The sequence below is a fragment of the Colossoma macropomum genome, unplaced genomic scaffold (assembly GCF_904425465.1).
Source record: "Colossoma macropomum unplaced genomic scaffold, Colossoma_macropomum, whole genome shotgun sequence".
Classification (NCBI taxonomy): domain Eukaryota; kingdom Metazoa; phylum Chordata; class Actinopteri; order Characiformes; family Serrasalmidae; genus Colossoma; species Colossoma macropomum.
In genome coordinates this window covers 29,514,441-29,529,369 of record NW_023494802.1, presented here as the reverse complement: position 1 = coordinate 29,529,369, position 14,929 = coordinate 29,514,441, and the positions used below count along the sequence as shown (strand labels likewise).

The 14,929-nt window shown below is 43.0% G+C and overlaps 1 protein-coding gene across 1 annotated transcript in view; it reads left to right on the top strand.

Moving 5' to 3' along the window:
• Positions 1-2,416: 2,416 nt before the first annotated feature.
• Positions 2,417-14,929, top strand: part of cpeb2 (cytoplasmic polyadenylation element binding protein 2) — a 37,209-nt gene continuing 24,696 nt past the window's right edge. The window contains 2 exon segments of the mRNA XM_036590840.1: positions 2,417-3,873; positions 7,577-7,846. Of these exon segments, the coding sequence (XP_036446733.1) occupies positions 2,899-3,873; positions 7,577-7,846 (1,245 nt within the window). The 5' untranslated portion in view covers positions 2,417-2,898.

Genomic DNA, 14,929 nt, shown 5'->3' with positions numbered 1-14,929 from the left:
AGCAAGTTTCATTAGGGCCCAATTCCTCCCACACTAGCTCCATTTTGCCCAATGCCAGGCTGACCGCCTTTTCATTTGCAAATTCTGATAGGCTTTGCCTGGACTCATCTCATCACTGGAATGGGGGTGGATTGCCTCTATCAGTGTTTGGCTCAGACTGAAGACTGCCCTATCAGTGTGACCAAGCACAGTGCTTATTGCTTTGTAATTTGATCAGTGACACAAAGGGCACTTTTTGATAAGAGCACGCTAATTTGCATCCATCGCCTGCCGTCATGTCTCCTCACCTGAATAAGGGTCATATTAATCGCACATGAGTACCCCGCTCATCTCCTGGCTTGTAAAAAGCTTCACTTCTCTCACTAGCATCTTTCAGTTCTGCCTCACCAGCAGCCATTACAGCCTCTGAGGCTAAACCACCGAGTCTAAGACAAAAGCTACGGTGACCTGGGAGGAACAAACAAGCCCAGCTGTCAAACAGGGTCAGCTCTTTCTAAAACAAAGATGGACGTAAAGGACAAAAAGGGTGTGGAGTGCGAGCCTGCTGTTTAAGCATGCATACACATTCACCTCCTCCACACCCAGCTGCAGTTTAATCTGCTATTTTTAGCACTGACCGTCACTGCAGCGGGCCTGACGCTGAGCTGCGCGTGCGCAGTAGCGGCTCACTCTCGCACCAAGAGCTGCGTGCTAGGAAGAAAAGATGCAGCCCAAAAGAGAAAAGTCTAAAATTGGTACGGATGGGTTTACATGCTTGAAGCAGGCCCAAATAGGCCAATGCACATATGCAAAAATGAACAAAGCCATCCAACCACAACTTGACTTACAGATTTATGAGCTAATTAGCTAGCCTGTGTAGGCCATGTCACATGCTCATTAGGATACAGTGATGATATTAGGGGACGTGTGAAAAAATGAGGCATTCTTGTGAATTTGCATTGGCATCAATGTATTAAGTGAGAGGTATTCTGTGTTTTCCTGATGGGTTGATATCACAGTGTAAAGGGTTCTAATGGTTTAACAAGTGTTCCACAGAAAACCAGTGGTCTCTAATATTAACCATTAGCCATTAGAGAGTAAAACCATCCAGTTTTAATCCTAATGGTTCTAAGCAGGGATGGCTCTCCACACTGAACACAAATAGACTAAAACATCCAACCTTAGCTTGCAGGCTTATTAGGCTAATAGCTAGCCTGAGTGTATAATATGAGCGGAGACGGGATGTTGCCATAGATGGGAACGTGCAAGAAAAAGAAAAGGAGAAGCTCATTATTTTGCATTGAGCAGTTTTATTGCCTTTTGCCACCTCAGGCCTTTGCATGAATGTATTTGCTGCATTTATGCTGCAATCACGAGTGAGTGTGAGTGCGAATGCACACTCACGCACCAGAGTAGTAGGCCAAACTGATAGATCGGTGTTCTATCAGTTTGGCCTACTACTCGATCGGCCCTACTGAGCACGCGCACAGCATTAGTGTAACGTAGTAACTTCGTGTTTCAAAAGTTTTTCTGTGTTTTTTAGTGTAGATTTACTACAGACTCAGCTTAATATTACTGCTTACTCCCTGATAAGATTATTTAGGGTATCAGAATCTTAATTATTCTTATAATGCTGGTAACGTTTTCTGATAAGGTGATTTAGGCTATCAAACTATCCTACCTACAGTTTTAGTTACACACTTTAAAAAGATGGTTCTTCAAAGTAATGGTTCTATTTAGAACCATGAGTTCTGTATAGAACCATTTCATGTTTAAATGGTTATTTGCATGGCGATATGTATAGAACCTTTTTCAAAATGTTTCTATATAGCACCAAAAAGGGTTGTATTGACACAAGCTTGACACCACATGGTAGATGATGTCAAGCTTGTGTCTATAAAAGAACTTTTATTGACACAAGCTTGACATCATCTATCATATGGTTCTATACAGAACCATATACAACACGTTTTCCATCAAACTGAAGAACCATTTCACCACACAAAGAACCATTTAAGCATGAAATGGTTCGTTACATAACTCATGGCTCTAAATAGAACCATTACCTTTACTAACAAACCCTCGAAGAACCATCTTTTTCAGTGTGTAGGTTGCTATAAATATGCATCTAGAGATTTATGTACACACTTAAAAAAGATGGTTCTTCAAGGTAATGGTTCTGTTCAGAACCATGAGTTCTATATCGAACCATTTCATGCCTAAATTGTTCTTTGCATGGTGAAATAGTTGACGGAGAATGTGTTGTATATGGTGCTATATAGAACCTTTTTGAACATGGTTCTATACAGCACCAAAAAGGGTTCTTCTATTGACACAAGCTTGACATCATGTGGCTTTAAATAGAACCATTGCCTTTACTAAAGAACCCTTGAAAAACCATCTTTTTAAGTGTGTAGGGAGCTATAAATACGCACTATGGTGGGACATTTCGACAAGCTGACACACTCACACACACACTGCGGCACGGGGTGCGGGGGCTGCGGGGGCGTAAAAAGAGAAAACGATGACGTGCCGGTGACGTGGTTTGGGGGTTTAATCTGTGTGTGTGTGAGAGTGTATGTGTGTCTGTGCTGCTGCTGCAGCAGATAGAGCCGGTTAGGTGAGGCGGCGAGGAGGGGCTGGCGGCTAAAAACGACATAAAATAACACGAACCCCCCTAAAAATAAGGAGCCGCGCAGAGAAACGATAAGTGACTAAATGCAACCGCAGGGACCGTGATTTGCTGCAAGAAAGAAAAAAAGCGGAGCAGAGCTCCTCCTCTGCGGTGTGTGAGGTGGAGGAAGTTGAGGCAATGCGATAGAGGTCACTGTGCGTTTTTATTGTTGTTCTTTCTCTCCGAGGCCGTGCACGCGCAGAAAGGAGCTGCCTTGCGTTTTTTTTTGCATCGGACGGAAATAAATGGGTGATTACGGCTTCGGTTTGCTGCACACGGCGAGTCTCAGCAGCGGCAGCAGCAGCAGTACCGGCGCGGCGCTCCTGTTCGGCTCCGGAGCCGCTTTCCGCTCCCTGTCCGGCTCCTCCTCCTCCCCGCTGGCCCCACCGGCCTCCTGCCCCGCTCCGCTCTTCTCCGATGATCCCGCGGGGGTGACCGGCTCGCAGCAGCTCGACGGCGGCGTCGGTGAAGAAGGGCAAGAAGCCACTGACGGAAGCCTAGTGTTAGCATTAGCACCGGGCGAACGGGCGAGAGCCGGCGACTTTAAAGCGCAGGCCCCGTTTTGCCCCGCGCGTGACCTTCAGGAGCCACAGCCACCCCCACCCTCATCCACCTCCTCCTCCTCCTCCTCTCCGTCGTCCGCCGCCTCCTCCTCCGTAACCGCAGAGCTCCGGCAGCTGGCGCCGGTGTCTGAGCCCGAGGCCGCGCCGCTCTCTCCCTCTCCCGGTACAGCGCAGCACCTCCAGATGGACTCCGCTCACCTGCTCAGCAGCGGCGCTGGGGTGCTGGCCGGAGGCCTCGGAGCAGGCTTCCCCGGCCTCCCCCACCAGGACATGGCCACCCCCGGAGGAGTCAGCGGCCCGGCCTCCCCTCCTCTCCCCAGCTTCGCAGCGCCTTGGTCGGTTCACACCAGCTCCCCTCCGCCTGGCCCTCAGCCGCAGCCTCCGCCGCCACCCTCCGGCTCCACCCCGAGCAGCGAGCCTGACAGCAGCTTCTATCCGGCCCTGCATTCATCCATGAGCCCCGGCTTCTTCCAGAGCTTCTCGCCCGTGCCGGCGAGTCCGTGCGCCGCCGTCAGTGTGCAGGGCTTCGGCGGGCCCTTCTCCCCGCAGCAGCCGCCGCCGCAGAGCCGCCGCTCCCCGGGTAGCCCCCACAACATGGCCCCGCAGCAGCAGCACGGAGCTTTCCTGCAGCAGAGGAACAACTATAACCACCACCAGGTGAGAAAACCCTCCATCATCAGACCCGCTCAGTCCTCCTTTAGTGGCCGCGAAGGAACCTGCTGCTAATGTGACCAATCGTGGTTGGGCGATATACCGAAATTTCGGTACGTAGATACAGTCCTGACTGAAATGTCCGTGCTGTTCAGTGTTTAAACACGATTCCGACCGAAATAATGTTGTTTTTCTGTTCTCAAATAAAATAACTGGCTAAAAATAATGTTCAAGTGCCATAACGACAGATTCTCGCTAAATTCTTAGCATCCATTATGATTTTTTTGTGAGTTCGCTTCGCAACTATTTTGTAGTTCCCAAGCTGAGACACTTCAACGCAGTTAGATCTGAGCAGGCATGAGAAAGAACCGCATTTCCCATGATGCACTGCGCGCACTCTGACAGGCAAGGGCAAAGTAGCTAGCTGACAACGTGAATATGCTGATAAAACAGAATTTGTGATGGAAAGAAGCGTGTAGGCCTGTAAAGTGTACCGTATTTTACACTGAGATTCTGTGATTGGATCCATTTATTAATTCATTGGTATTTTAGGAGAAGAGCTGAAACTGAAAACCGAAAATTGTTTCTCAAAACCGAACCAAGCTGTACAGCTCTGACTGCTCAGCTCTAGCTAGGATGACTAAGCTCGTTCTTGTGTAACTATGTAATTACTTATGATATAATAATGTAATGATAAGATAATAACCATGTTATTGTGTACACAGTGCAAACCCACATTAGTGTGGTGTCATTGTGTGGTGAATGTAAATGAGGGCAGCCATGCAGGCTCTTTGCTGTTATTATTTTATGTGGTGCGCACTGTGAACTTGAACATCATTTTAAGTATGAAGCACTGACTGTAAAAGTCCAAAAGATGTCGTGATGAAGGTTTCACATGACTTTCCAGTGACCTTAAGGTCATGTGAGTAGAGTAAGCCTGTAATGAGAATGGGGAAAATAATTATTCTTGTAATGATTACGCTGTAGTGCAGGCTTTAGTGGACGCACACTCTGTGCCAATGCTTTAATAGCAGCCATTTTGAAAGATGCTCTCACATCCTCTTATGCTGCTGATCACAGCCAGAAATTTCTGGATGAATGGGAGTCCAGCGGACTGGACCAAAATTACTCCCTGACCTGTTTTCCCCGCAACTATAGAACTACCACAGTCCTGAGATTAGAACAGTTATAATCATTTGGAACAGTGAAGGTGATTAACAGACGCATTGCTAAAGTACACTGGGTTTTCGATTGAGATGAGCGGCCCAGGCCACAGCCTGCGTGTGTCTGCTCTGGAGGATATGGGGGGGAGGGTAAGAATGAGTCACATGATTTTGCCAGTGGTTCATTCACATGCAGTGACAGGTAAAAGAGCGCAAATAGACCTAATATTCTGAATTTGCCCAGCTGATCACAGCAGGACTATTGCTGTATCATTGTGACTTTTGAACAAGACAAATGGGGAAAATCCAGTGCTGCAGTGACACATGCATGGAGAAGTGTGTGTGTGTGTGTCTGTGTGTGTCTGTGTATGTATGTACATGTGTATTGAGAATGCACGAGTTGTGGTTTACTCTTGTAGACTGCAGCAATTCGGAAAACAGCTCGCGCTTTCTTTCCCAACGTCTAGACGGCAACATTATTATCACTCATTCCCACCAAAACACTCATTTTGTCCTCACACACACAAACACACACATATACTCCACTGTCTAATTATACACCCTGTCACTGTAGGTTGTGTAGATGGGTGTGGCAAATGCAAACTGAGGAAAAACACCCACAGTCTTAAGTGTATACAATATAGTCGCTTGAGAAAAATGTGAGTTAAAAAGTTATTTATCTGGTTTATCCGTTCAGCAAAACGCTAATATTAGAATAAATACAAATAACAAGTAGTAGGTACTGATTTTATGAATGTAAATGTGTTTGTTTAACTATTTCCAAACCTCTTCTTGAGGAATCCTGTTACTGTTTATACTCTCTTAAAAATGATGGTTCTTCAAGGGTTCTTTAGTAAAGAAAATGGTTCTATATAGAGCCATGAACTTTCAGAGAACACTTTGCATGATTAAAGTGTTCTTTGCATCGTGAGAGAGTTCTTCGGATTGATGTAGAAGGTGCTGTAGATGGTTCTATATGGAATGTTTTTGAAAAGGGCACTATATAGCACCAAAAAGGGTTCTTCTGTTGTAACAAGCCTGACATCTTAACAATTCAAGAACCCTTTTTGGTGCTATATAGAACCCTTTTCAAAAACATTCCATATAGAACCATGTACAGCACATTCTCCATCAATCTGAAGCACCCTTTCACGATACAAAGAGCCCTTTAATCATGCAAAGTGTTCTCTGAAGGTTCACTCTATATAGAACCATTTTCTTTACTAAAGAACCTAAAGAACTAAACTTTTTTTAAGTGTGTAGTTATTATCCAGTACCTAGTTTGGTTAATCTGTGCTTCGTTAAATTAAATTATGTGTGCTGGAGAATTGAATTAAACAAATTTATGTGATGGCTTGGGGCGTCCAGCAGAAATCTGGAGCCTCTTCTTCTAACCAGCTCACAAGACATCAGCTTCATTTTTGGAAACAAAAAATCTTTAAATTTGTACTGTATTTATGTTTATTGGTATTTATTGTGATGAGGTAGGAGGTGTTACTGAAGGAGACACGTCGACCGCTGAGATAAACGCTTTTAAACTGTTAGGTTCCTAAGACATTTACACAGCTCTCTACTCAACTGTATTCATTATTATGTTAAAGTGTGGACCTGAACTAGTGTTTTATTTGTATGTAGGGTGTGTGTGTGTGTGTGGTGTGTGTGTGTGTGTGTGTGTGTGTGTGTGTGTGTGTGGTGTGTGTGTGTGTGTCTGTGAGGGAGAGTGTGTGTTGTTGGAGGCAGTTAGAATTAGATGTAAAGCTCTAAAGCTTCTTACTGCCGCTCTACAAGCAGACCTACCAGCGGTTACACACACACACACACACGCACACACACACACACACACGCACACACACACACGCACACACACACGCACACTCACACACACACACACCCTCATGTTCACACAAACACACTCACGAAACGCTTGATTCTATTGTGTTTATATTTAGTCACAAATTTTCATCTCTTCACAATCTCTCTCTCCATCTTTCTCTTTCTCTCCCTCTGTTTTTCTCTTTATTTCTCTTTCTGTTCTCTATTTCCTTCTCTATCTATATCTCTCTCATTTCTTTATATCTGTTTTTCTCTCTTTTTCTTGTTCTAACCCCCTCTATCTCTATCTCAATCTCTTTATCTCTATTTTCTCTATCTCTTTTTTTTCTCTCTCTATCTCTTTTGCTGTCCATCTTTCTTTTTCTCTATCTCTATATTTCTCACTCTATCTCTCTTTTTTCACTCTATTTCACTCTGTCTCTCTCCTTCACTGTCTGTCTCTTGTTCTCTATCCCTGTGTTTGTCTCCCTTTTTCCCTGTCTTTCTCCACTCCATGTGTCTTTCTCTCTCACTATCTCTGTTTCTCTCCTTCTCTCTCTCTCTCTCTGTTGCTCTCTCCCTCACTCTCCCTTCCTCTCTCTATCTCTCACCCTTACACTTCTGTTGATTGTCCTGTTCTGTTTATTGCCCATCCCTCCTTCTATAACTCATACGTCTCTCTCTCTCTCTCTCTCTCTCTCTCTCTCTCTCTCTCTCTCTCTCTCTCTCTGTAGCCCCTGATGAAGCAGTCCCTGTGGGGTGGTCATCAGGGCAGTGGTTGGAGCTCTGGTGGGATGTCCTGGGGTAGAGATCATCGTCGTGGTGGGGGCATGGGCGTGCCTGGCTCGCTCAGTCAGATCTCCCCCATGAAGAAGCCTTTCTCCAGCAGCGTCATCGCTCCCCCAAAATTCCCCCGCTCCACCGCCTCACTGGGGCCCAAGACCTGGGTGGAGGAGAATGTATTCCGCACCGACAACAACAGCAACACTCTGCTGCCTCTACAGGTACGAACTCTGGGTATTTTTATTTCTTTACTTTTTTTCCGTTTTTACTTTTTCTACAATTTGTGCACAGCAGTTGTCCTGTATATTGTGTGAACATTTCAGTTATCCAAACTCGTCTTACTGTTCATTTATTAATATGTGTAATATATAATAATATGTACAATATATTATTATACATGTACATTCTGTTCAGTTTTAAAATGGTTCTTCACGCTCAAACATGTCATTTACAAACATAGTTCTCCAAAGAACCATCCCCTGAAAGGTTCTTTAGGGAACCAAAAGTGGTTCTTCTAAGGCATTGCTCCAAAGAACATTTCCTGACACCTTTATTTTTAAGAGTGTTTCTAGTTCTTTTTCTGGACGTTGTAAAGAACTTGACCTTGATACCGAGTGCCAAACCAAAAGTGGCTGTGGCTTAAACCAGAAAAGAGTGTCGGGTGCTGGAAGTGGGTGTATTTACTGATGGTAATTAATTACAGGTTATTCAGGAAGCACTGACATCGATAACGTGCATGCGGAACAAAATGTACACAGCCAGTCAGCAGTCTAGATTTTGATAGTATTGAATTTTAGTACTCAGCTGTCCTGTCAACTATGTTTGTGATTGTTTTAGAATGTTTAGTTGTGCTCTGGCCTGAGGCTTACAGGTTGAGCATTTGAATAGCTAGTCATTGCAGTTGTTAATAACCTAGTTTATAAAGAAAGGATTGAGCTTAATGGCATTTCTGCTTGGTATCTTCTATGGTACCAAATTGATATTGAGAATCATCAAATTTCACTGGTATTGACTGCCAACATTTTAGTATCATCACTGTGATAACAATCTAATATATTAGAGACTTTAAAGTTACACTGTCTAAGCTTTGGTGGAAATGTGGAATTGCCTGCAACGTTTGGTAGAAACATTTTGTAACGCCGCTTCAGTCCCCTTCCCTGAGTGGATGAATTTGATGATTTGAAGGAGTGTTCAAAGAAGGACTTGTCTTCTGAGGATGTAAGTGATGATCTGCTGCTGTCATCACATCTTCATCAGAATGAATAATGTTGATTGTTGCGTTTAAGAACCTAAACATCGAGCTGGACCTTCTATGTTTAGCCTCTACATGTAATGTTACCATGTAAAGGTCTGACATAATCAGTCCTGACGGCTCTGCCTTATTAAATTATTATTTCAGGCTTTACAAGGTGGCTCGCAGCAGCACACGCACACCATATTTTAGCTTTTTTTCCTCTTGACTCAGTAATACTACTTCTTTCAGTTTTACTGCTACTACAGCAGAAACATCTGTTTGCTGTAGTGGCTAAAATGTTTAAGAGAGTTAATTTCACATTTGTATTGTGTGTTGAATTAGGATCCTTCTTATATCAGTTGAAGACATTATTCCTTCACTGAGTTCAGTACAGAATGTTTAAAGACTCTGGTTAATGTAGTCTGTTTGTCATCTCATCATGTAAGCGAAGACTGTTTTTGCTGTCCTTTTAGAGTTGTTGCTTAGTGATTTTGGTTTCCTTGGCTACGATACTAACGCAGATATATTTTCGGTCACCATAGCGCTCCTTCCACACGTCGAAGCCCCTATTTTCTATACTATTGAAAGAGAATATTCAAACAGCATAAATAATTAAAATTTCACTCTGTGCAAGACATGTTATTGTAGAGACTGCACTATTATAGTGAACATACAATGAAATCAGCTTCAGGCTCCTGGACTCTTCTACAGCTTAGCAAAATTTGGTCAAACGGATTGATGATAGCCTATACACTGTAGTATATATGAGGTATCCTAGTACAGCATAGGAAAGAAGATGAAGTGTAGAGAGCGAGCGAGCATGAGGAGACAGGGAGAGAGAAACTGCAGGGGAGGCAGAGCGAGAGTACGTGTAAGAGGATCTTTCAGAGCCTGACCATTGTGTCTGTGGAGAGAAAGGCCACCTCATTTGCATCTCAACCACACATGAGCACCTGTATTCACTCATCTGTATTCATTCAGTCACCTGGATTCACTCGTCTGTGCACGCGCTGTGTCTGTTAGGCAGGAAGAACTGGACGTCGCCTGGGGCTGTTTGTACGTCAGGTGCTGCTGGCTACCACAAAAGCAGACCGGTCTTTAGCTAACGCCTGGTTTTAACACTTGGAGGTAGAGTCGTTATAGCTTTTGTTTTGCTCTACGATTCGGATGCAATTACATAACATTGCTTACATAGCTACTTACATAGTGAGTTATGCAGTGAATTATGTTTACATTGCATATTCTGTATCCACTGCGGCAAGTCTGCACTTGTTTTGATGGAAAAAAGACAAAAACATGGCAGAAATTTAAAGGATGTTTATTCTTCTGATTAAACAGGACTGTACACACAATAATAACCAAGAAATAAAATACAATCAAATTCAGATCATAATAAATAATAGTAATAATTCATTGTTCTACTTGCAAACACAAACAAGCTCCTTGTGTTGTGGAAATGCCAAAAGAATTTTTATTTGAGCCAAAGATCCCAAAGCAATTATGCCTTTTTTGTCCTGCAATTTAAAGGAATTATTTGGCAGAAAATCACTTTTACATGGTTTTCCACTTAACCCAAATGTACTTGAATGTCTGAGACATCTTTGGAGTCCAAATTTGCTTATTTAGTTGACAACTGGAGCGCTGAGGCTGAATTTCCTAGCAAACACTAAAACTCATAAGTCACCCAAATAGCCCAAGGGTGTTTTCACACCCGAATACGACCCAAGTCCACACCCAGGACTAATTGTGGGCTTGTTCGGTGGAGGGGCTCATTGTCACTGGTTTGCATAAGAATTCCATCCAAACCGTGGATCGATTGCGCAATTATGTCACTTTTCTGCGCACAGGTTTGCAAAATGGTTGGCACTAGCTTCACCCGTTTGCTGCTTTTTATTGTTTTCTTTAGATGCAAACACTCAAGCGGTAAAGAGCAGCGCTTTTTGGATGTGTGGCATTTCACCATGCAGGAGCGTCTTCAAACAGTGAGCCGTTTTCATGTTTTTAGCCATGCAGGCCAGCACAAGACATGAAAAGTGAAGTGATGCAATAAGCAGGTACATTACAGAATGAACCAACAAGTCAACCCCACATGCAGAGCTCTGGAAGCGGACCCCAGACCACCGATTTCAGGAGGACCAGAGATCAGTTCTCTGGACCACTCCCAGGCTCAAAAACAGCTTTCACACTTGATCAATGTACCAAACTCGCAGAGCAAGCAGTCCTGAGTCAGGAAAAAACTCTAGTGTGAAAACGGCCCAAATCGTTTTTGCAAAAATGCAGCACCAAAACCACATCCAGGTCTTTATTAAGGTTGCACAGACTTGTCAGTGTGGTTTAGGACACTGTATGACTTACTGTGAGCTACAGAAATGAACAAAACTGCAGGCGACAGCTTTAGACAACAGGGTCTGTATTCACAAACTACGTCACACTGTGTTCTAAACCACATAGGAAAGTCTGTGCAACTTTAATGAAGACCTATATGTGTTTTGAGCAGGTTTTGGTGATGCATTTTTACAGAAATTGTTTGGGATATTTGATTGACTACTGAAATTTAGCCTCATGGCTCCAGTGTAAAACTAAAGAAGTAGTATTTGAACACCAAACATGTCTTGGCTGCTCGACTACATCTAACGGATGAGGAAAACTGGGTGAATTCATTTTTTTTGCCAAACTACTCCTTTAACATATGGTATTGAAACATTAGCTTGGCTATCAGTTTCAGGTCTCTAGGTCTCCCTTCCTTCAAACAGATAGAAGGCTGGTGTTGTATGACTGAGAATAACTGCTAAGATGGCTGCCGGATGGACAAACGTGTCTGTAAGCAGATTTGCTCAGTAGCTCTCTAACTCCAGAATTAAAGGGGAACTTTAAAAAAATTCCAGATAATTACATGGTTCAGAGGTGAACAAGGGCATTCAGAGTGGTTTGGTGTGAAACGCTCCGTTCTAGAGAAAATTGCAGAATCAGAATTGTTCACAGTGGTGGTGATAGGAACCAGAAATCCACCTGAAAGGTCCCTCACAGAAAGCTATTTATTGAAATTGTTAGATATCTGCTGCCTGAAGTCTGACACATTGTTTTATGATAGTTTTGTGATAAAGTTTAGGCTTAAAATGTATTTTGATCCTTTTATGGCGGAGGGCTACACGCAGGGTGTTGTAAGGCAAAATAGTCCCCAGATTTATGACTGTTTTACCATCATCAGCATTACATGTATGCACTCAGAAGACGTTTAGGTTCACTGGTGGTCTGCAAGTTTCTCTGCAATGAACCATTTCACCTCAGACCACTCTAAATGACTCGTCTCAACGACTGAATTTTTTAGAAGTGTTGAAAAAGTGGTGGGATTCCTATTTAATGTGGACTGGAATGATACTGTATGCTTGTTTCCTTTGAACACGTTAACACAGTAACGTGCCTGAGGCGACTTAGCGCCGCATTAATAACAATAGCAGGTGTGGCTTCTCTTTTTGGAGGTGTTGTAAGGAGGGTTAATGCTAGTTTGAGGACCTGTTTTTTAAAGAACTTTTCAGATGCTAACTTGCAAATAAGTATCTGGTTACTCAGACACTCATTGACAGTTATGGACATATTGCTCAGTGTATGTTTAAGTGGATCCATTTTCAGATGTCCCTTTACCTAAGCTTCATCTAGTTGTTATTTAGTAGTGAATGTGCTATAGCTGGTGTAATTATTTTAGTGATCAGGAGTGCTACCATGATTGAGGGATCCAATTGGCTTCTAGCTTATAACTGCATTTTTTGTGAATAATGAGGAACCTGATTCTGGACCGAGGTTTTTACGTATTTATGTGTTCATTGAGTTGCGTGACAGGTGTAACGTACACCATGTTCACAGATGATATCTTCAGCTAAGCTAGAGCAGCTTTTCTCCACCCTGGAGAGTCCTTTAAAGGATCCTTTTAGCTCTGTGTCTGTGACCAAACGACAGGCCGGCTTGTTTTTTTCCATTCTGACGACCGTGCTTCGTCGCTTTCTCCTCTTCCTCGTTCCTGCGCCCTTCCTGCAGTTTAAAATTCCTCACATTCCTGGCGCCTCGCTCTCCTTCCTTCCCAGGGTTCCGTTTGCTTCATGCTCCAGAACCGTGGTACATGAGTCATCATCAGTCTGAGTGAAAGAGAAAAGAGAGAGAACAGCTGGGCAGGAAGGACAGAGCAATTGAAGTTAGGGGTGTACAAATAAATTGATACTTCACGACAGATTGATGTGCATCCATTTTCCGTTATGGTAATATTTAGTAAAGTGTGTGACTTTAATATTTAAAAATATTTTGTGGCTGTTTTCAAATGTAAAAATGAAAGAATTAAAAAATCAATATGTTTTTATTGTAGTCTGTATTCTGCCACAGTGTAAATAGGTAAGCCGGTCACATTTGTGTATTCAGTGTATTTTTTTAAAAAGATTGTACCAAAATAACCAAATCGAATAAAATTGTTGTAAAATTTGAGATTTCATGATGCACTGAGTTGTTCAGCCGGTCACAAGTATTAAATAACCTCCTAATGAGCTCATAGCAATTATTGACCACAGTCATTAGATGTTAAAATCATGTTACATTGCAACAAGCAGGATGTGAACAGGGTAGATCTAATGAAAGCAGTGAAACTTCTATCTTGATGCTGTAACATGTTTACAGGGCATGTTAAAATACTGTGTCCGCTCACCTGTTGCTGGTCATCCTCTAGTTCGTCATTAGTGGTCACAGGACGCTGCTCACAGGACGCTGTTGGCTGGATATTTTTGGTTGGTGGACTATTCTCAGTCCAGCAGTGACAATGAGGTGTTTAAAAAATCCAGCAGCACTACTATGTCTGATCCACTCAGACCAGCACCACACACACTAACACACCACCACCACATCAGTGTCACTGCTGAGAATGACCCACCCCCCAAATAATACCTGCTCTGTGGTGGTCCTGTGGGGGTCAAAGTTGTAAGTGGTGGAAGTAAATCTAATCTCTTTTCGCCATCAGATTGCATCATAAAACTTTAATTAGAGCTTTATCAAAACTGCTCAGATGACAAGCCTCAGCTTCAGTGTGAGCTCAGGCAGGGAGTGTATGTGTGTTTGGGTGCTGTGTGCCTCTCGTCGCTTGCTGCTCAGCTGCTTCTCACTTCTTTATTTTTGGCAACTAGCGCTAATAATGCTAATGCTATCTTTAGCTTCGCTAGCACCTTCCCTGCAGTGGCGTGTGTCTAAGCTCACAGTGAGAGCTGAGTTCTGCTTAAAGCTAAAAATCATTAAGCAAAATCTTTTTCTTGACAAATGTACTTGATTAATTTAGGTTCTTTAGATTTGCACTGAAGTTACAAGGCTAACGTAGCTAACGAGTAATGGAAGCTTCTACCTCACCAATTAGCATCATGCAAACTGCATACTGCAACACACGTTTGGCTCAAACCTTGTTGAGTTGTTTAGTAATCTCAGATAGACTTTCTTTTGTAGGTTCTGACACTATTGGACATACTATTATGCATAAAATAACCCTAAAGCCTAACCCTAAAGCCTAACCCTAAAGCCTAACCCTATGGCTGCTACTACTTAGAAACTAAAGAAGCAAATGTTGGACAACAAACATGCCTTGGCTTACTGACAGCATTTGAATTAAGGGGGGGAAATGTGTAAATTTAATTCAAAGTAGCCTCCTGACAAAGGCTGCTACCTATGGGAGGTCAGATGGCATTCTACAGAGAACTGTGTGCTTGTTTGCTTGCCTGGACACTGGTGTTGGTGACTTTGTGCAATCTGAATATTGTAGTGATTCCAAACAACTGGTCAGCGGGTCTCAAATTGACATAATACGTTTTTTGAATTGTAGAAAATTCTTTTTTGTTTTTTGGTTGGACTTTTACTCAGTTTCCCTTATTTAGTCATGGCCAGTTCCATCCATTAGCTAGGTCTCCCCCATCACACAATATTACCAAGCTGGGAAGTTGAGGCCTAAACACATGCTTCCTCCAAGATGGGTGAATCACCAGCTTATCTTTTCAAACTGCTTCTACAGCAACGGCATTGGACAAGCTTAACATGCTTGTATGAGCTATCT